Raw genomic sequence first — 21,712 nt, 5'->3', positions numbered from 1 at the left:
GAACAATGCCATAACACATTATCTGTACACTGTATTGTATGTTCACTACCCAAAGTCAAGTCTCCTTCCATCACCATTACCCACCCCCCATATCAACTTTCTTGAATTTTTCATAATAAAATAATCATGGGACAGTAGGAAAAGTTAAACATACAGGGAGTGTGAAAGGTAAGCTAATTGCTAAGAAAAAGCATAGAAGCTACTGTATCCACTGGGTGCTTTAGGCACTGCTGAGACAAATGGAAAAGAGAAAGTTGAGTATACAGTAGTAATTTATTGGGCAGCTACTATACATCAGAGTTATATGTTAGACAGTCACATGTTATCTGACTTTACCATCGCAATCTCCCTGCAAGGCAGGCATATCACCTTTATATATATATATATTTGTATTGATTTCAGAGAGGAAGGGAGATGGAGAGAGAGAAAGAAACATAAATGATGAGAGAGAATCAATGATTGTCTTCCTCCTGCACGCCCTCCACTAGGGATCAAGCCCACAACCTTGACCAGAATTGAGCCCAGGATTCTTCAGACACTCTATCCACTGAGCCAAACCAGCTAGGGCCATATCACCTTTTTTTAGATAAGCACACTGAAACTCAGAATGGTGTATAACTTACCTGTGGTTGCATTGGATGGAAATTGAAACTTGAAATTGAGGTTCTGCCAGCCTCAAAACTCTAACACTACATAGAAAAAAAAGCATCATGAGCCCAGCACTTCTTCCTTCTAAGTAAGGTAAAACCATGCCAAGGCAGGAACATGGCACAGCAGCCACTTGTATACAGCAATGCCCCCCGTCACACAGAGGGCAGCCACCCTCCTGGTAATAGCACTGATAGCTACAATGAATGCCAGTCACTTAGTTCTTGCAATAGCCCGCATGAGTCTCCTACACTCAGTGCTCTATCCTGTGTTCTTTTCGCTGCAAGAATGAGCCCACCAGAGGTTTAGCCATCTCCTCTATGCACCTACCCTTGGTCACAAATATTGCAAAGTGGCTCATTCAGCACCATCCAACAGATTTCAAGCCCACCCACCTTCCTGGTCTATAGAGGCTAGAAAGCTAAACACTCCTTCACTGACTCCCTTGAAGCTAGATTCTTCCAAGCACACACACCCATGTAAGATTTGAAAGACAGGAGGCAGTAGTGGCCATATGCTGGGAGGTCAGAACTTCTGGCAAGGCAGTGGAAGATGTGTTTGACTCCTTGGAGCAGTTGTGGTAGAGGTTTTAGTTTCTGCCTCTACTGTCACAGGTACTGAAGCAGAAACGAATTAAAACCACATTATGGTTGGAAATTGGTGGGATACAAGCTGTGTTATTACTGAACATGTAGCATTGAAGCTCTTTCTCCCAGAAATACTATCGAACTCTCTAATAAATCCCCTGCTACTTAGACAGCTTAGAAGGAATCTACTGTCTGCAACTAAGATCTTAAGCAGCATGCCTTCTAAACAGCTCTGAGCCCACCTCTAAGTTATGAGCCTACACAACTTCCTGCTAGACAATAAAACTCCCTAGTACAGGACATAAGCCTCCCACTGTCCACACTGGAGGGAGAACAGGGAAGGACAAGAGGAGTAGGAAGAACATACTGCAGTCTGTCAGCTTCTATCATATACATGGTCTCCCAGAAAAGCAGGCCTAGAACAGCCTTTCAAATGTCCCAGGTAACAAGGACAAGAGAGCATATAAAAGTGAGGGCCGCCCAGCTGGCCTGGCTCAGTGATTGAGCATTGACCTATGAATGAGGAGGTCACGGTTCAATTCCTCGTTCATATATCCAGATGGAAATTTATATATATATATGTGTGTGTGTGTGTGTGTGTGTGTGTGTATCAAGAGTTATTGCCACATTAGATATAGGGTAGCTGGGTCACTTTTGAGGAGGTGACATCTGAGATGAAGTGTGAAAGTTAAGAAGGAGCAAGTAAAAGGCCTTTCAAGGACCCTTGCCTCACACCCTAGAGTGGGAACTGGATTAAAGCAGGCCAACGTTGGAGGCCAACTTCATGTCAGGATGATCTCATTCAAAAGCCATGCTGGCTTGGTGGGCTGAGGACAGGCTAATGATATACAAAGGCATGACTGCTTTCTTTAACTATCATCACTTCACACACAAAAAATAAACACTTGTGTTTCCTGCAAAAAATACCCTCAGAGGTTCCTGGCTTATTTTTATTACCCACAACCTTTAGCTCAGTTGAGACAAATCCATCTGCTCTGAGCGTGATGATGAAATATGGAAACAGCTGAAAGCAGCTCAGAGTCACGGGCAGCGGCCAAGGTGAGGGAGTTGGCCTAATACCCGTTTTAGCAAAAAATGAAGTAAGACTACAAAGTGGGCAGACTTCTTTTCTGCTGCAGCTTGTAACTTATTCTGAAGGCAATTCCAAAAATGGAACTTCAAAATAATTTGAGCAATAATAGAACGATTGTAAATAAATAAATAAATAAATAAATAAATAAATAAATATCTTGCCGTTATTGAATATACATATTTGGAAATTCCTGTTTAGAAAAATACATCTTTAGAGTCACCTCTTATAGAATGAGACTGAAGTGTGGTCGTTTGTTTCTTGGTTTATTGTGTGTGTACCAACCATGCAGGGAGAAAAAAATTTAAATCTGTTATGGTCTAGCATTTATGGCCATTGGCAAAGGTATAGGAACTGTCACCCCACCATGAAACCCTGGGGACCACAAAGTTAACTTAGAGCAAAAGTGTAGACTTTGGCACTCAATAGACATTGCCTAGTTTACTTTAGCCCTGGCCTGGTTTCTCCCAATAGTTAGTCCAATAGGTATTGCTACTTTAAGAGCTTAAGAGTGAATTATAGCTCTTTTACTAAAAAACTCAAAAATACAGAATATGACAGTGCTCCTCACCAACCAGTCCTTTAAAATACCCTCTCTGGTCCGGCTGGGTGGCTCAATGGTTGAGCGTCGACCTATGAATCGGAAGGTCGAGGTTCAATTCCTGCACATGCCCGGGTTACAGGCTAGATCCCTAGTAGGGGGTGTGCAGGAGGCAGCCAATCGATGATTCTCTCTCATCACTGATGTTTCTCTCCCTCTCCCTCTCCCTTCCTCTCTGAAACCAATAAAAAATAACTAAATAAATATAGAAAGAGTGTACCAACCCCTGAACTAAACCAAAAAGTGAGGGCTCATTAACCCACCATGGGAAATGTCCCCCAAAGGTCAAATACCATCTCTAGAGAGCCAGGGTCCTAAAAGACACTTTCAGGAATTGTGGTCCAAAATGGCAGTCCCTCGAGAGTGGAGGAGTGTGCAAGGGAAAGAAACATGCCACACTAGCCAACAAGCCCAGGTCCAGGCTAGAACTATCCCCAAGCAATTGAATGCTGTGCCCTGAAGAAACATCAGCCCACAGAGAGAAGTCTCAAATGTTGAATGCAGTCTGGTCAAATTTAGTTAGGTGCCTTCCTGAATTCAGAACTTAGCTGCTATGTAAGCAGCACCATAGACAGCGTGTTCTCCACCAATAGATTAGAATCAGTCCTTACAGCCGGTTCTTTATTCATAATCTGGAAAATAATTTTTTAAAAAGCAACTCTGGCTACTGAAAGCTGCTATTAAACCCAGTCCTCTTTGCTATATATTAGAGGAAATTCGCATCAGACTCAGAGATAAGATCTCCCAAACTCGCTCTGTTAACAGGTCCACAGGCTGCAAGAAAGCTCTCTGTTCATTTTGAAGGTTGTCTCATTCACTCAAAACAGCTAATAAATAAACCAGAACACCAAATGAGTCTCAGGGCGGCGGCCAGATAATGAGGAGCCAGTGGGTATTCTTTGCAATATACCGAAACCACAGGGCAGGGAGACCGCATTTAGCATCACTTCTCTGGAGTTTTTCCAGAACTGAAGATCAGAGATTGGTTTCTTGTTCTAACTCGGCCGCAAACTCAGAGTAGGACTTTGAGTTAAACGGCATCTCTTTGGGGCTGTTTCCTCACCTGGGAAATGGGATGGGGCCAGTTCATCTGACGACCTTTCATTTATTTTGGAAAATGCTTCCAGAAAAGGGATATAGGCCCAGCCAGTGTACTCAGTGGTTGAGTGTCTACCTATGAACCAGGAGGTCACAGTTTGATTCCCCGTCAGGGCACATGCCTGGGTTGCGGGCTCGATCCCCAGGTGGGGGCATGCAGGAGGCAGCCGATCGATGATTCTCTCTCATCATTGATGTTTCTCAGTCTCTCTCTCTCTCTCTCTCGCTCTCTCTCTTTCCCTCTCCCTTCCTCTCTGAAATCAATAAAAATATATTTTTAAAATAAAATAAAAGGGATAAAGAATGTCAGGATGATTCCTGAGTTGTGATATATCTTCGCAGGGTTACTATTTAAAACCAGGAGCATGAAAGTTGCCATCAGGTAAGAAAAATAAAACCCTCCCTCCTAAAGCTTGATGTCTTCCACTAGAAAACTGCTTTTTAAACTTCACTAGCTCTCTGCTGAATGTTAAAGAAACTACATACAGCCCTAGCTGGTTTAGCTTAGTGGCTAAAGTATCAGGCCCATGGACTGAAGGGTCGAGGGTTCAATTCCAGCCAGGGGCACATACCTCGGTTGCCCCTGGCTGGAATTGAAATTAGGATTCTGATTTGTTTAATAGCATTAAACAAATCAGAATCCTAAATCAACTGACCTATAAGAGAGCAAAGCTACCATGGACAGCATAAGGTTGTGTATGTCGCTGGTTTACATAACACAGGTCCTTCCCAGCTTAACACCATCTATTTCCACGTAAGGATGGGAGTTACTCTTGCCCCTTCTGTCTTCCTTTTCATGGCTCGGAAACCAAATGAGCATCTCTGAGCCTTCCCAATTCCTGGAAGCTGTCACAAGAGACTGTGTGACCCACTGCTCCCGCTAAGGGCACATGTCATCTTTGCCCACCCCCACCTCCTGTCTCCCGGTGTTGCTCATCACCTGCTCTCTTTTGCAGGAACCATCCTCTACAATCCTCATTCCTCCTTTCAAAAAGACAACACATCCCCAGGTCCAAGAGTCTCGCCCACAAAGAGTTGCAACACAACCTGCTCGTGCACGTAGCTGCCTGAAAGTTGGTGTAAACCACCTCCCGGTTCATAAATGCCCTGAGCATCTCCCTCTGTTAATGTTGCCAGAGCTGTTTTACATACATGTGGTGCTCACCCCCAAAAGAATGCAGATCTGTAATAAAGCAAAATTCTGACTCTGGACAAATCCATTCCTTGGTTCAACCAGCAAATACTGAGCACCTGCTAGGCAAATACGCCCCCATGCCTGCCTTCCTGGCACGACTGTGCTGTGGCCCCCAAATAAGATGGTGTGTGTGTGGGGGGGGGACCTAAACGCCAGGATCCGCACTGGCAGGGAGCCAGGGAAGCTTCTGGAGAAAAGTGACCCTGAGCGCTCGAAGGCCAGCATCTCTGATTTTTATTTGAGCAGGCAGGTGCTATTTTTATAACTTACAATGTAATAAAAGAGGCTGGGGGGAGGGAAGGGGTTATGTGGGAACTCTATAGTTCTGCTCAATTTTGCTGTGAGCCCAAACTGCTCTAAAAAATAGCCTATTTTTAAAGAGAGAGAAAACTAATAATGTTTTGGGGAACTCAGCAGTTTTGGATGTCTTTTGTTTTCTCTTTAGTGTTCTCTGAATTTTCCAACTTTTCTATAAGGAACATGAAATGACATCTTTATAACTAGAAAAAATAAGTCAATTAAATAGAGAATAACACTCTCCCCCCAAAAAAAGGCCATGGACACAAAAGTCATCCCACTCTACACTGAAAACAGATACATTTGGCTGTTCATTATGCCTCCACAAAGTTAATTTTAAGAAGTTTTTAAAAAGCCTTAAGAGCTCTTACATTTCATTTTAAATAGCACATATTGTCCGGCTGGCATGGCTCAGTGGTTGAGCGTTGGCCTATGAACCAGGAGGTCACTGGTTCAATTCTCAGTCAGGGCACACGCCCAGGTTGCGGGCTCGATCCCCAGTAGGGGGCGTGCAGGAGGCAGCTGATCAATGATTCTCTCTCTCCCTTCCTCTCTGAAATCAATAAGAATATTTAAAAATAAATAAATAAATAGCACATATTACAGTGTATAAGTTAAAATCTTCAGGAAAAGTTAATTTGTATAAACTAACAGTAGGTGTTCCTTTTAAGTTTCTAAGTGTTCCCTTTCAAGATAATTAAAGTTCTCTAATTTGGGTGCCAGCAATTTGAGATTCGAGGTCCTGGAGCCTACTATTACTAAAGATAATGACTATAATTCTGTAGAATAAATGGTTTTCTAAGCAAATAATAATAGAAGTTATTCTTTAATGGGGATGCCCAGTGGGAGGTGTATGAGGGAGGCAGCCGATCAATGAGTCTCTCTCAACATTGATGTTTCTCTCTCTTTCCCTCTCCCTTCCTCTCTGAAATAAAAATTTTTTTAAGAAAAAAAAGAGTTATTCCTTAATGGGTACAGCATTTCAGCTTGGGATGCTGACAAAGTTCTGGAGATGGACGGTGGTGATGGTTTCCCAAGAATGGGAATGTACTTGCTGCCCCTGAACTGTACACTTGAAAATGGTTAAAAGAGTAAATTTTATGTTATGTACCCTTTACCATAATAAAAGTAACTTTCGCTTCTTTCTACCTAAACACTTTTTTGAGGGGAGATTTCTTAGTTTTTAAATAAGAACCAATACAGGAGAAATGTCACAAATGCTCTGCCTGTTCCCTCATGGTGTCTTTACCAGCAAGAAGTCTAAAATTAGGGTGTCAATCTCTTCCATCACAGATACAGTAATGCAAGGTCCCGGGACAAAGCTTTTCCACCAGGTGGCTTTCAGGGCGTCCACAGAGCACAGAAAGGCGTGTCTAGGAAACGCGTCCAGATCCGCCAGGTGCAAGGCACTCGTGCGGTGGGAAAAGCTGACACCAACGTTACTGCTGCTCTGATTTCATTCCTTCAAATATTTACTGGGTGTCTACTATGTGCCAGGCACTGTGCCAGGCTTAGGTCTAACACCTGCTTTCCTGGATCTTGCAACATAATGGCCTGCTTTCAGTCACACCACTTGCAAGTTCAAATAACATTACAGGACACGATGTGACCTGTGTTTCTCAAGGGAGCCGGGTGTTTTCTCGTTTCCGTCTTCTTGTTGTTTTTTTCTTTGCACTTTGAAATGATTCGAACTTACAGAAGCGTTGCAAGAACATCACAAAGGACTCCTGTATATCCCTTCACCCAGATGCAACAATTACTGTTGCTTTGGCACGTTTACTTTATCATGTGCTGGGCTATCTCTCCTTCCTTCATCCTCCCCTCCATCCACATCCATCCAGCTCCCTCCTCCTCCGCTTCCCACTCCCTCTCCCTCTCTCTTTATATCGAGTTTTTCTGGAACCATCTGTGAGTCGCAGACATCTTCTTTTATCCCTAAATATGTCATGATGCATTTTCCAAGAACAAGGTCATCCTCTTATATAACCACAGTCCAATTATCCATTTCTGGCCATTTAACACTGAGTCAGTAGTATTACCCAATATACACTCCATACTCAAATGTTGCCGATTGGCCAAATGATGGGAGAAGAGGTGTTGCCCAGGTTCTAAAACACCGATTTGAAGGCTCCCTCCTCAACCATCACGTGGACTGTCAGGACCCGAGGAGACCCGTCTTATGGGACTTTTCCTGGAAACTCTCATTATTTTAAAACTCCTTCCGACATTATTTAAGGGAGCTCTCGGACAGGAGTGACGGCCTCACATTTAACCTGTCTTCTGTATGATGTGACTGAGTTCTATTTCCTTTTGTTGCCGTCACTAAAAATTCTGGATAAAAATATTTTCCTGTAGTAAAATTCAGTGGCATCACTTTCCACCCCCTCTCAATTAGAAAGTGTTCAAATCCTAGCAGTCCTTCTGCTCAGCACCTCTCTCAGTCCCCTAAGGAGAATTTTTAGACAATTCTTTCCCTAATCAATCCCCTCCCAATTGAAATTAAAAAAGGGATAGACTGTGCATCCATTCATACCTCTACTCTATCTGTGCTTTATACATCAAAAGAGTAAGATATTTCACCACCACCCCAGGAACCAATTTTTTATTATCCCATTTAGAATGCATGGTGTAAGGTCATTCACAATGTGGTGGTGGTGGGAGGGGGGCGGGGACAGGACGGGGGAGCAAGGTGTTAACCTGCATGAGAGGAGACCAGACCCCAGTTCAGTCCAGGACCCTCAGCTGGGTTAGGTCCTGATTTTGAGACATATTACAAAGCTACAATAATCAAAACAGTGTGGTACTGGCAAAAAGACAGACAAGTAGACCAATGAAATAGAATACAAAGCCAATATGGTATATATGGTCATGTATATGGTCAAATGATCTTTGACAAGGGTGCCAAAAACACTCAGTGAGAAAAGGAAAGTTTCTTCCATAAATGGTGTTGGGAAAACTGGGTGTCCATATGGAAAAAAAAATGAAGCTGAGCCCTGATCTCACACCATATTCAAAAATTAACTCCAAATAGATTAAATATCTAATGTAAGACCTAAAACTATAAAACTCCTAGAAGAAAACATAGGAGAAAAGCTTCATGACATTGAACTTGGCCATTTCTTGGATATGAGACCAAAAAGCATAGGCAGCAAGAGCAAAAACAGACAAATGAAACTGCATCAAATTTAAAACTTTTGTGCATCAAAGGACACAAGCAACATATTTCCCATTTAATCCCATTCACAGATGAAAAAAAGACAGTCAACACTTATATAAAATGAAACAACTAAACAGGGAAGGGATAAACACACAAATCTCCCAAGCCTTTGGTTTAATGATCTTTGTTTTTCATAAGCTGCAAATATGCCGGCTTTACCCAGTTTAATGAACAGGTGCTCACAGGCACTAACAAATTCAGTCAATTTCATCACAGTTAATATCTAGAATTGTCTAAGGATCATTTTTCCACACATTCAGCCAGGAAGTATATATTGCATGCCCCATAGCCATTTTTTTAAGTAAGTCGATTTTTTTAACTGTTTAATATAATTTCAAATTTACAGAAAACTTACAAGAATACTACAAAGAAGTGTTTATCACTAAAGAACTATTAACCTTTTATCACAGTTGCTTTATCATTTTCTCTTCTTCTCTCTATAAATATTTTTGTTGAACCATTTTAGAGTAAGTTGCCCATCCCCCCTAAATACTTCAGTACACAATATTAAAATCAAATTAATTAGCATGAATACAGTACTATTATCTATAGATCTTATACAAATTTTCCAATGGTCGTAATAATGTCATTTATAGGAAAAGAAAATATCAGATCACGAGTTGCATTTAGTTTTTACAAAATGCACATTGTGTATGTGATGCTACAAAGGAATTTAGAATTTCAAACTAAGAAACAAAGCAAAAATAAATAAGGAAACAAACAAAACAAAAAACACTAAAAATACCAGTAGCTGCTACAATTCTGGAAAGGAAAAGGAAGCAAGCCTTAGATAAACAGAAATTCAGACAATTCCATGACGTGAATAATTGCAATTTAGTCTCTTCCAGGTTAGGTCACGCTTTGCTTTTGTTCAAAATCACTACTTCTTCTGGACTTAAACTTTACTGCACAAACAAAGATTTTCTGAACTATCTTTTTTAAACAAATTTTTATTAATTTCAGAGAGGGAGGAAGAGGGAGAGAGATATAGAAACATCAATGATGAGAGAATCATCGATGGGCTGCCTCCTGCATGCCCCACACCGGGGATCGAGCCCGCAACCTGGGCATGTGCCTTGACTGGGAATCAAACCGTGACCTCCTGGTTCATAGGTCAATGCTCAACCACTGAGCCACGCAGGCCAGGCTCACAAACAAATATCCCAAGTCTACCCCATTTAAAAATATATATATATATATACACACACACACAGACATACATACTGTATATACACACACATATATATAGTTATTCAAAATGAGAAAAAAGGTGTGGAATTTTGGCTTTTAATACTATTTTCCTGAGTTCCAAATGACTCCAAAATAATCACGAAAACTGATATTTGACAGAAAATTTTCAATAACAAAAACTCCGAATTCACTAAGTGACTATAGTAGTGTTACCAACACACTTTGGGCCAAGCTATCATCTGCAGACTTCTCGTAAAAAGAAAAAGGCACACGTTAGCCAGGCTAATAAAAATTACCACGAAGGATTTTGCTAGTACAAAGAGTAACATAAACGTGAAATGCTATACAATAAAATGAACAACAATACTCTCTCAACAGCACTTACCAGCACAAACTAGCTTTTGTCCTATTCACCTTTTCAGGGGCCAATCCACTACATGAGTCAGTTGGAATATGCACACGGAAAAGTTCTATGCTGTGCAGTGAGCCAACAGGGCCGGGGAGCCCATTTTTATGGTATGAGTAATAGGGTGCAACTCAGATACACGAGAATCCCCAAAGCAAAGGGCATTCAAGACATGTGGCCCGATTTTAGCCAAAGTCCACACACTGAACTTAAAGAGTTAGGAGGCCTCCATGTAGATCACGATTCATCTGCTGTCGGTGCTCACAGCTAGTCACAGGGCCAAAGAGCCCCCTCTCCCAGCCCTAAAAGCCCAAGTGAAAAAAGGACTGTACAGGCAAGGAAAGTCATTACTAAGGACCGGCTCCAGGTGGAAAGAAGTAAGGCTGTCCAAGCTCTAAACACAGTCCTAAAACAACCATGGCTTCTGACCAGGAAAAAAACACCGGACATCAACTACTCACAGAGAGAGATTTTTCCCATCCGAAAAGTCACTAATTAAAACACAGGGCCTTTCTTTGAGAAGGCCACAGGCAAGAGGGAGTGAGAGATAAACAGAATAATGATTATCTGGCCCTGGAATGAGCTGCTACAGCCTTACCCTGAGGCCAAACCCTCCGTGATCTCTTCTATAAAATGGGGGGATAGAAAATCTCCATGTTTTGTCCAGAGTAGTGGGAAGAAAACATGCTTTGAAGTCAGACCAATCCTGGCTATGCCACTTACTAACTGTGCAGTTTATGTCACTCTATGCCTGCTTCTTCATCTGTAAAATTGAGATTCTGCCTGCATCTCAATTATGGTTATGAATATGTGGCTTTAAAAAGAGGCCTACTACCCCCATCATGGGAAATGCCAGAGGCTGGCAGCAAAGAATTTGTGAGGTGGCTCTGATCAACAAAGTCCTTAGACACCAGGCTTCTTGTGTCTTGGTGGCCTTTATCCCAATCACCTCAAGGCTCAGAGTGGCTGCTGGAATTCCAGCCATCGTGTCTGTATTCCAATCTGGGCCATATGTCTAGTATTCCAAGAGGAAAGACAAAAGACCAAAGGGTACAAAGAAGGTCCCAGGAAACTACTATGTGACAAATCTGTTTATGTCCAGAATATAATCACACGGCAATCCCTAGCTGTAAGAGGGAGGAGTGCACACATAGTTTTGTCTAGGGCAACCCTGTGTCCAGCTAAAAACCTGTGTCCTGTGACTATATTAGAAGGGGAAGTAGATAGGTCTGCAACACCTCCCATCTCATTTTAAGGATTAAATTGGATAACATATGTAAAGTGCCTGATGCTTCCTGGACCTGCAAATGTATTTCTTCCCCTTCTGGTAACACTGACATCTTATGATCTGTGGTCTCAGCGTCTTAAGGGGACCTTCCTAAAGTCGCCTTTTACAGCCTGGTCTACCTTTCACAGTGTCATCTCTGGTCACACTCCACAAACCACCTGCATTCCAGCCATACCAAACTGACCTCCTCCTTTCCCTGCCCCCATGTAGAGTTAGTGTTCTCACTCCCAGGTGCTTCCTCTACCGTAGCACTCACGCTCCCCTCCCCCTTATCATAACAGCAGCTTGCATCTAATAAGTGCTTTCTATATGCCAGTCGCTGTCCTAAGCCCTTTATACCCATCTTAGTTGATGCCAACAATCCTATGACACAGACACTACATTACCCCCATTTTACAGATAAAGAAACTGAGGTTCAGAGAGGTTGACTAGCTGTGCAAGGTCACACACGTAGTAAATTGCAGAGCCACTGGATGCAGAATCTGTATTCTTAGCAACCACTCTAGGCTGCCTTGACTATTGATTGAGACGTCTGGGTGTCATTTTAGACCAGGGATGGTCAAACTACAGCCCACAGTCGAAATCCAGCCCACCACCTGTTTTTGTAAATAAAGTTTTAGTGGAACACAGACACACCCGCTTGTTTACATCGGGAGAGTTGAGTCGTTCCCATAGAGACTATAACCCACAAAGCCTATAATATTAACTCTCTGGCCCTTTCCAGAAAAAGTTTGCTCACCCTGTTTTAGGCTGTCAGTCCCTCACAGCGGAGCCCGAGCTTTTTCTCCATGTGATGTGCCTCCTGCATCTCACATGGCATTTGCCGGGTACACAAAAGGAGCTCACAAACAGGTGGGGTATGAGCATTCCACAGGCCTAGCTGCATGCAAAGAGGAGTGTGTCTGGGGCTGAGGCTGCCAGCTCCCTCAGGACCCGGAAAGTTCCCCAGTTCTGCCAAGACTCTGTCAGCAACCAAACGACCCAGGAAAACTGTCGTGGTGGTTCCACTGCATTGTGAGCAGCCCACATGGCTCTGATGGGGTGACCCCTGCAGAGCTGAGTGGAGGGTCATTTGTATCTGTCACATAATATACTCAACTCCCCTGAACAAGGGGCCCAGGCAGAGCCCCGCCCCCCCGCCTCAGCTTCCCAATCTCCCACACCAGCCTCTTATCATTGACCACTGGTCACATGACCTACATTGCAGAGAAACACTTAGCCACTTAGCACATCCCGGAAAAGAGTTATTAACAACTGATGGGGCCCGGCCAGTGTGGCTCAGTGGTTGAGTGTCGACCTAAGAACCAGGAAGTCATGGTTTGATTCCAGGTTAAGGCACATGCCCGGATTTCTTCGGGCTCTATCCTCTGAGGGGCATGTAGGAGGCAGTCGATTAATGATTCTCTCTCATCATTGATGTTTGTTTGTTTTTTCTCTCTCTCCCTTCATCTCTGAAATCAATAAAAATGTATTTTTAAAAAACTGATGGAGGGCACCTTGCCCCCTGGCTGGGTGGCTTGGTTGGTTGGGTCTTTGTCCGGATACCAAAAGGCTGTGGGTCCAAACCTCAGTAGGGTCACATGTGGGAGGCAAGGGATTGATGTTTCTCTCTCTTCTCTCTCTCTCTCCCTTCCTCTTTCTCTAAAATCAATAAATATATCCTTGGGCGAGGATAAAAATTTAAAAAAAAAAAACTGATGTTGGGCGCCTTTCAACTTGTTACATTCTCATCAAAATATTTATGGAAAGGGACCAAACCACATAAAAACATAAATAGTCCTCTGAAAACTGCAACACAACATGAAAAAGTTATTCATGGCTCAAATGCCTTCTCTGACCTTCCAAGAAGAGGCTTGCAACAAGACTGTATACGGTTTCCTAATTTTATCATTATTGCTATCATTGCATGAGAGACAATTAAAGCACTTTCTTTCTGGGCTGTGACCATATTTGATCCAGTCTGAGTTATCAAAAATCAAATTCCGGATGGTTTTCTTTTTAATTCTGTCTTGGCCTGGCCCCAAATTGCATCAGTCAGGAGCCGGGCAGAGCTGAGAATGCCTCCCACATTTCCGTCGAGATCATTCCAATCCTCCTCTCAGGACACAAAGGCCAGTGTCTCTTCTTTCTCCCCAGAGTTCTTAAACGACTGACCACTTGAGCAGACAGAACCACAGGCTAAGCAGCAAATGGAGACAGTCGTCCACTATGCAAATCAAATAACTAGACACCTGGGTCCCCGTGCAGTGGGAGGAAAGACCAAGCAACACCTGCATATTTGCTAAGGCTGGGTCTAAAATGACCACCGACTTGTGCCCTAGGTTCCACGGAGTCACCCATTGGTCTAAGATACCAGACTACCAGCTTCTGCTGAGGACCTACTGTGCGTCAAGCACTGTGCTGGGCCTGGTGCCTGTAGTAGCCTCACAACACTGCAAGGTTAGTGTCATTTTACAGAGGAAGAAACGGGCCCAAAGAGTTTAGTGACTTGCCCAAGGTCATACAGCAAACAAGAGGCAAAGCTGGAGCCTGTGCCCCCACAGACTGCCCCTCTCGGAAGCAACGTGCCTCCCATGAGAAAGAGGCAGGCCCTGCTGTCTGGAAGCTCTTCCGGTAGCAACACAGAGGTTGGCTGGGACGGGGAGCAACCCATTTGCTTATACACTGCTGGTGGGACGGTGAAATGGTTCCGCCGCTCTGCAAACACTTTGGGAGTTTCTACGTGCACCTATCCTATGACCTCGAGATTCCAATCCTAGGTGTTTACCCAAGAGAAATGAAAGCATATATTCACCTAAAGACTCGTACACAAACAGCGGCTTTATTACTAATAGCAAAAACTAGAAACATCCCAAATAGCCACAGATAAACAAACTGATGATAATACAGATAAACAAACTGGTATATCCACAGAATATAATACTACTCAACAGCAAAAAGAAACAATTAATAAACTACTGGTAGGTGCAGCAACATGGACAATTCTCAGACATTATCTAGGCTAAACAAACCAGATTCCAAAAAAGATACCCTATATGGGTCCATCTATGAAACCCAAGAACACACCAAAGTAATTCATAGTGATAAAATCAGAAACAGACTGCAGGAGAAGGGGATTTGACTAGAAGAAACTTTGGGGCAAAGGAGGTAGAAAAGTTCTGTACCTTCGGAGCAGTGGTTACATGGTATAAACGACTGTCCAAACTCAGCAAAAAGAGTGCCTAAGCCCAGCCAATGTGGCTCAGTGGTTAAGCATCAACCTATGAACCTGGAGGTCATGGTTCGATTCCCAGTCGGGGCACAAGCCCGGGTTGCGGCTCAAGCCCTGGTGCAGGAGGCAGCTGATCAATGATTCTCTCTCTCATCACTGATGTTTCTAGCTCTCTCTCCCTCTCCTTTCCTCTCTGAAATCAATAAAAGTATTTTTTTTAAAAAAAGAGTGCCTAAGACCTGTGTATTTTATTGTATGCTAATTATACCTTTTAAAAAAGTCTTCAGGCTAATGATGATAAAATGGAAAACAGATTAAAACATGTATAGTTCCAAAGTTGATTCTTCTACCTCAGCAGTTCTCAACCTGTGGGTGGCGACCCCTTTGGCGGTCGAATGACCCTTTCACAGGGGTCGCCTAAGACCATCGGAAAACACATATATAATTACATATGGTTTTTGTGATTAATCACTATGCTTTAATTATGTTCAATTTGTAACAATGAAAATACATTCTGCATATCAGATATTTACATTACGATTCATAACAGTAGCAACATTACAGTTATGAAGTAACAACGAAAATAATTTTACGGTTGGGGGTCACCACAACATGAAGAACTGTATTAAAGGGTCGTGGCATTAGGAAGGTTGAGAACCAATGCTCTACAGTCTTTAATGAGATCCCAAAGAAATTCTGATTTGCCCATTAAGGGAAATTAGATTTCCTTACTGGCATTAGAAACAATTTCCCTCACAATATTACCTACCTTACATTTGCCCAAGGGGTCCGTCTAGAGGACAGAGATGAATGACTCCACCAACCCTTCCTAACAAGCCCAGTTACAGTCATGACAGCAACCTGAGCCCTTCCACAACAGAGATGGCTGTCACCATGGCAACCAGAGAATGGTGGGAAAGGTGATGGGGAAGGGAGACAGAGCTTAAACTATGACTTAGAACTATGACTGAGTGGCAGGCTGTGAATGGCATATCCCTACCCCCCAAATGTCCATGTCCTAATCCCTGGGACATGTCAACGTTACCTTATGTGGCAAAGATCTTAGCATATGGCAGGTGAGATTACTGAGCTGGGAGATTATCCTGGGTGATCGGGGAGTCCACCAAAGGAGTCCTTCCAAGAGGGAGAAAGAGGGAAATTCCACACAGAGAGGAGGAACCAATGTGAAGACAGAGGCAGAACCTGAAGTGATGCAGTCACCAGCCAAGGAATGCCGGCAGCCACCAGAAGCTGGAAGAAGCAAGAAACCGATTTCCCCTTAGAGCAGTGGTCTCAACCTTCTGGCCCTTTAAATACAGTTCCTCATGTTGTGACCCAACCATAAAATTATTTTTGTTGCTACTTCATAACTGTAATGTTGCTACTGTTATGAATCGTAATGTAAATATCTGATATGCAGGATGGTCTTAGGCGACCCCTGTGAAAGGGTCGTTCGACCACCAAAGGGGTCGCGACCCACAGGTTGAGAACCTCTGCCTTCGAGTATCAGGTGGGAGAACGGTCCTGCCAACACCTTGATTTCGGGCCAGTGAATCTGATTCCAGATTTCTGGCCTCCAAAACCATGAGAAAACAAATGTCTGTCTTAGTAAGCAACCAAATTTGTGGCCATTTGTTAGAAAAGCCATAGGAAACTGCCTGGCTGGTGTTGCTCAGTGGTTGAGCATCGACCTATGAAACAGGTTCGATTTCTGGTCGGGACACATGCTGGGTTGCAGGCTTGATCCCCAGTGTGGGCATGCAGGAGGTAGCTAATCAATGATTCTCTCATCATTAATGTTTCTATCTCTCTCTCTCCCTTCCTCTCTGAAATCAACAAAAATATATTTTTTTAATTGGCTATAGGAAACTAATACAGACTGCAAGCCTTAAATCCAGTATTGCTTCTGCCAACAGTTTACATTCTCCCAATATCAAATCAAACTTCTAAGAAATATTCAAATCAATAAAAGGGTGTTTGTTTGTTTTTCTTATAAGAAAATATCCTGATTACCATGGGGTAGGCAAAGATTTCCTAAACAGGACTGAAAAAGAACCAATCATAAAGGGGGAAAAATGAAAAATGTGACTCCATTAAAGTTAAGAATCTGTGTTTAGTAAGACACTTGGTAAGAGGTGAAGTGGCAAACTATAGAGTGAGTGAAGACACCTACTTTCTCTATATATGTAACGCCCGTTGTGCATGTGTCCATATATCCATCAACAGACTCCTATCCAGAATATACACGTAAAGAACTTTTACAAATCAATCAATAACAGCAGATACCCCAACATATAAACGGGCAAAGGATTTAAATAGCACCTCACAGAACATAACATCTAAATGACCAAGAAACACACAAATAGATGTTAAACTTCATTGGTCACTGAGAAAGGCAAATTAAAACCACAATGAGAAACCACCACACACCCACCCCATTGCCTAAAACGAAGCCAAGAGTGGACGCGGATGTGGCGCACCGGGGCTCTCAGACACTTCTGGTGGGATTATTAACAGATACAAACACTTTGGGAAATTCTCGGGCAGAATCTAATACGCTGGACATCTGCAAACACTCTAACCCAATATTTCCCCTTCTAAGCATACACCCACAGAAATGCATACATCTGTGCTCTAAAACACATGGCAGCACTATTCCTAGGGCCAAAAACTCAAAAGAACGCAATCTACAATCGATGTAAATGCATTTAGTATATTCACACAATGAAATAAGGAGCAGCAGTGGAAACAAACAGACCACAGCTCTACCCAGCAACACGGGTGGGGCTCACACACACATAATATTAAGAGAAAGAAGCCAGATACAAAGGATCATGTACTGTACGTGATGAAATTCAAAAAGAGGCCGGACTAATCTACAGTACGGGAAGTCAGAATAGTGGAAACCCCGTGGGGGAAATGAGGGGTGGGGAGGCAGGTGGCTGCTGTTTCTGGATTTGGTGTGTTCCACTTAGGAAAAGTCACTGAACTACGTACAGTGAGGAATTGTGTTCTTTTCCAAATGTATGTTAGACTTCAAATTTACCCTCAAAAATTCAGTTACTCAAAGGTTATGTGAAAAGGTATGAGCAGCTTTTCTTTTTCTCAAAAATGTTTTCAAACGTCAAAATGGGTGCAAATTCACCTTGGGTGTGTGTGTGGGGGGGTTAATAGAAAAAAGAAAAGAAAATATAAATCACCCACAATCCCACCAACCAAGTAAAGCCATGGTAACCGTTTGGCATAAGTCTCCTCAAATACACATATATTTTTAAAAGGGGCGGGGGAGGAGAGTGGATCCCACAGGAAATGACTGACACAGGCAGGAGCTCAATAAATATATCCAACCAGAAGTGAATAAATCCTATTATATGCTGTTTTAAAGCCTAGTCAACCACCCCTTTAATATTATTGTCATGAAGATAGCTACACACCTGAAACTAATACAAAATAATATTGAATGTAAACTGTAATTGAAAAAATTTAAAAATAAAATAAGTCATGTGTCCCTAAAGGGTTTGATTGTGCAGACTCAGAACAATCCAGCAACCTAGAAAGCAAAATATATGAATGTTCCTGAGGTACACATAGGCAAGAACATAAAATCCAGAGCAGCGATTTGCAACCCTGGTATCACCCATTACCTCTAAAAATTATTGGAATACTCAAAAAGCATTACTTTTAATTCAGTGGGGTTTTTAAAGTTAGTGTATGCCCCCTGATGACTCTCCAATGGGTCAAGTGGTACCAAAACCATGGGAAATCATGTCTAGGGGCTAAACACTGCACCCTCAAAGCATGTGGTTCATGCAGATCAAGTTGGATGGAAGCCCTGGCTATTTGGTCACTAAAAGCCCGCACTGGGTGGTTTGTGGCGGGCTCCAAGTCAGGGAGATTATGTCACAAGAAAAGTAGACTTTCCGACCCAGAAGACAAAGACTGATGGTTGCAGAGAGCAGGGCAAATGATAAACATATTAAGGACAAGGCTATGAGCAGGTAGAGAACCAAGATTTATAACAATAGCTAACAGGCAAAACTGAACTAAATCCTGGTTTGATTTCTTCTCTGTCATTGATTCGTTTTCTTACTCCTTCAATAATATTTACTGGGCCCTTATTATATGTCAGATCCTGTTCTAGACATTGAGAGTAGAGCAGTGAACAAGACAGACAAAATTATCCTGTCCTCAGAAAGCTTCCTTCTAGTGCAGAAGGACAAAAGACTGAAATACTGAGCATGTAGGTGACAGTTAAGTGTGATGGAGGAAGTGGGCGTAAGTTACTTCCCATAGAGGTGTAAGTGTTGGGGTCCAAGTTTTACAGGTATCCCTTCAAAACAGGTCATCGTCTCCTCCCCAAAGAATTCTGCAGTAATTACATTAATGAGCCCCAGGGTAATCACAGCGTTCAGAAAAATGAACCAAGAATGCTATGGACCAGAAAGGTCCATTTAAGAAGGGGCAAATTGAAGATCCAATAATAGCTACCACGTCTCCGGATGCTGCTATGCACTATTCTCAGCCCCTGATACACAGTATCTTCATTTCATCTTCACATTGAACTAATGAGAAGGGCAAGGGTAACATCATTTCAACAGATGGAAAAAAAAAAATGGAAGCTCAGAGCAATTAAGGAATTGGCCCAAGGTGACACATGTGCTAAACATGCTAATGTTTTCTCTCCTGTGACCTCTCTCTATGTCATTTATTTTGAGTTCTTCCTAAAGGCATGATGATGGGGCTGAGAGTGCTACAAGTAAATTAAGGCAGAATATGAAACTGAATGTTAAAATGTAAGCTTTACAGCAACTTGGGGACATGAGAGAGGACATCAGAGTACAAACTGCTGGTGGGTGATTGGTGTGAAGGGCATTATCAAAGCATGGAAGACTCACCAAGAACTTTGTGGCTAGAGATTGTCAGGAACTACAGGCAATTTGAAAAGAATTATCAAAGGAAGATTCCATGAGGCCCAAAAGTGCAGGAAACCCACATGTTTGCACCAAGGCATTCCCCTGCACTAGGAAAGGGTGGGCTCCTTCTACCTTTTGATTCTGCGTCTCCTCCACCACTTCCTGAGAAGATGCCCATGTGTTTTGTTCACTGGAGTAGCTCCAGCTCCTAGAACAGTGCCTGGCACAAAGTAGATCCTCAATAAGATAGTCTCTGAACAAATTCATGAACAGAAAAATATGTTTCCTAGGTTTTCTCTCTACCCTCCTCTCTTTTCCTTTTCACAGATAAGGCTCTGCCTTTATAAGACCCCTTGAGAAGGCCAAAGTGTGCAATCACAGAGCCATTATTAATCTCCGCCATATCACTAATGGACCCTCGGCCACTGTTCGGATGTGGGAAACATAACCCCAACAGCGAGACATTAACCATTATAAAGAGACAGGCTTTGGAGTCTGTGGTAGACTAGAAAACAGTGAGTCTACTGTGGTTAGAACAATGAACATTAGCAGGTAGCTATAAAACAAACTCAAGATGAGACCTCAGTAGTGTACACAGTATATTTCACCTACATAGCCTGCATTCATGTAGGAATTATTATTATTATTATTATTATTATTAATTATCATTATTTTTACTGCTTCTCAGCCTTGCCTCTACCTAAATACCCCAGTGGATTTTAAATTATACAAAAGCATGAGTCACTCCAATTCATCCTAAATCCAATCCAAAGAATAAACCCTTTAATATACATTGCAGGTAAAATATAGTCCCCAAGTCAAATAACTGCCATCCAGGGTAAAAGTTCTGTTGGCCTCATAAGCTCCTTGAAAAAAAAAAAAAGAAGCATTAAAAGTGATGCTCTGGTCCTACACACGCTACCTATTCTTTACTAACTTTCAAGAATTGAAAGGGGAAAGGGAGAGGCAAGAGCGGTTACTGGTGCTATTTTGTGAAATAAAAAGAATTAAAAGTTAAAGTGCAGCTTCCACAACATAGCAGATCTCCAAGGACACCCGGTGACTGGGAAAGTTCTCTATCAGTTCTCTGTCTATGGTATCAATGTGCAAACAACTCAGTTTCCAAACTTAAGGAGTCATCTTCCTCCTAGTTGCATTACATGTAAATGACTGCCTGATAAATTTCAGCTGGAAGCAATCTTAACATTTACACACCATGGACAGGGAGAGTTGACCAAGCAATCTAATCTAACAGGCAAAGAGCTAGAGCTCCCAGGGTGTGGTTCAAATTTCACAAGCATCCCTAAGGGCCCCAAGTCCTAAGATCCAAGGGCTGTTAAAGGCGGGACAAAAGATCTCATCAACCACCTCTCCGAAAAGCCCCATTCTCTTGGCATGGCCACTAGTATTTGCCTCTGGCCTGTTTTGTAAAACAATGTAAACAGCAGTGTCCCACCTACTCCTTTCAAATCTTAACACCTCAAGTGTGCTGGGAGCCCCTTCCCTCCTCATCCCCATCCGGACACGTGTCCATAGTAGGCTTCCCAACTTCCAGGACAGTCAGCGGGGAACTTCCAAATGAACCTAATGGGGAATATTATTATTATTATTATTATTATTAAGTAACTAAAATAGCAAACTGCCCATTCCGAAAGGGAAGAGATTTACTTTTTTAAAAACTAAACTTTCGTTGCAGAGATTGGAGGTCCTAAGCCACCAACTGGGCAGAGGGTAGCACGCGCTGGAAGGCACTGAGGATAAGTAGCAGGTTTTTGTTGGTGGTGGTGGTGTTTTTAAACACTGAAGTTTTAGATGAACTAAGTTATGGAGAGAATTGCTATGATCGGACCAGACGTACTAATGCCTTTCATTCGGGCATACAGCACGTCCCCTCTGCCTTCTTTTCCCAGCCGTTCTTCAGGGGTGCAGGAAACCGCTAGCGGGCAGGGCCCGGGACCAGGGAGCTCCGC

The 21,712-nt window shown here is 42.7% G+C and overlaps 1 protein-coding gene across 1 annotated transcript in view; it reads right to left on the bottom strand.

Moving 5' to 3' along the window:
- The window catches only part of OSBPL10 (oxysterol binding protein-like 10), a 206,488-nt gene extending 195,173 nt beyond the window's left edge, over positions 1–11,315 (bottom strand). The window contains exons 1-2 of the mRNA XM_014548387.1: positions 11,242–11,315; positions 10,310–10,357 (exon numbers count right to left, since the gene is read on the bottom strand). Coding sequence (XP_014403873.1) covers positions 10,310–10,357; positions 11,242–11,315 — 122 coding nt within the window. The remainder of the gene's footprint in view (positions 1–10,309; positions 10,358–11,241) is intronic.
- Between the last annotated feature and the right edge of the window lie 10,397 nt (positions 11,316–21,712).

The sequence above is a fragment of the Myotis brandtii genome, unplaced genomic scaffold (assembly GCF_000412655.1).
Source record: "Myotis brandtii unplaced genomic scaffold, ASM41265v1 scaffold506, whole genome shotgun sequence".
Classification (NCBI taxonomy): domain Eukaryota; kingdom Metazoa; phylum Chordata; class Mammalia; order Chiroptera; family Vespertilionidae; genus Myotis; species Myotis brandtii.
This window is presented reverse-complemented; position numbering and strand designations above follow the sequence as displayed.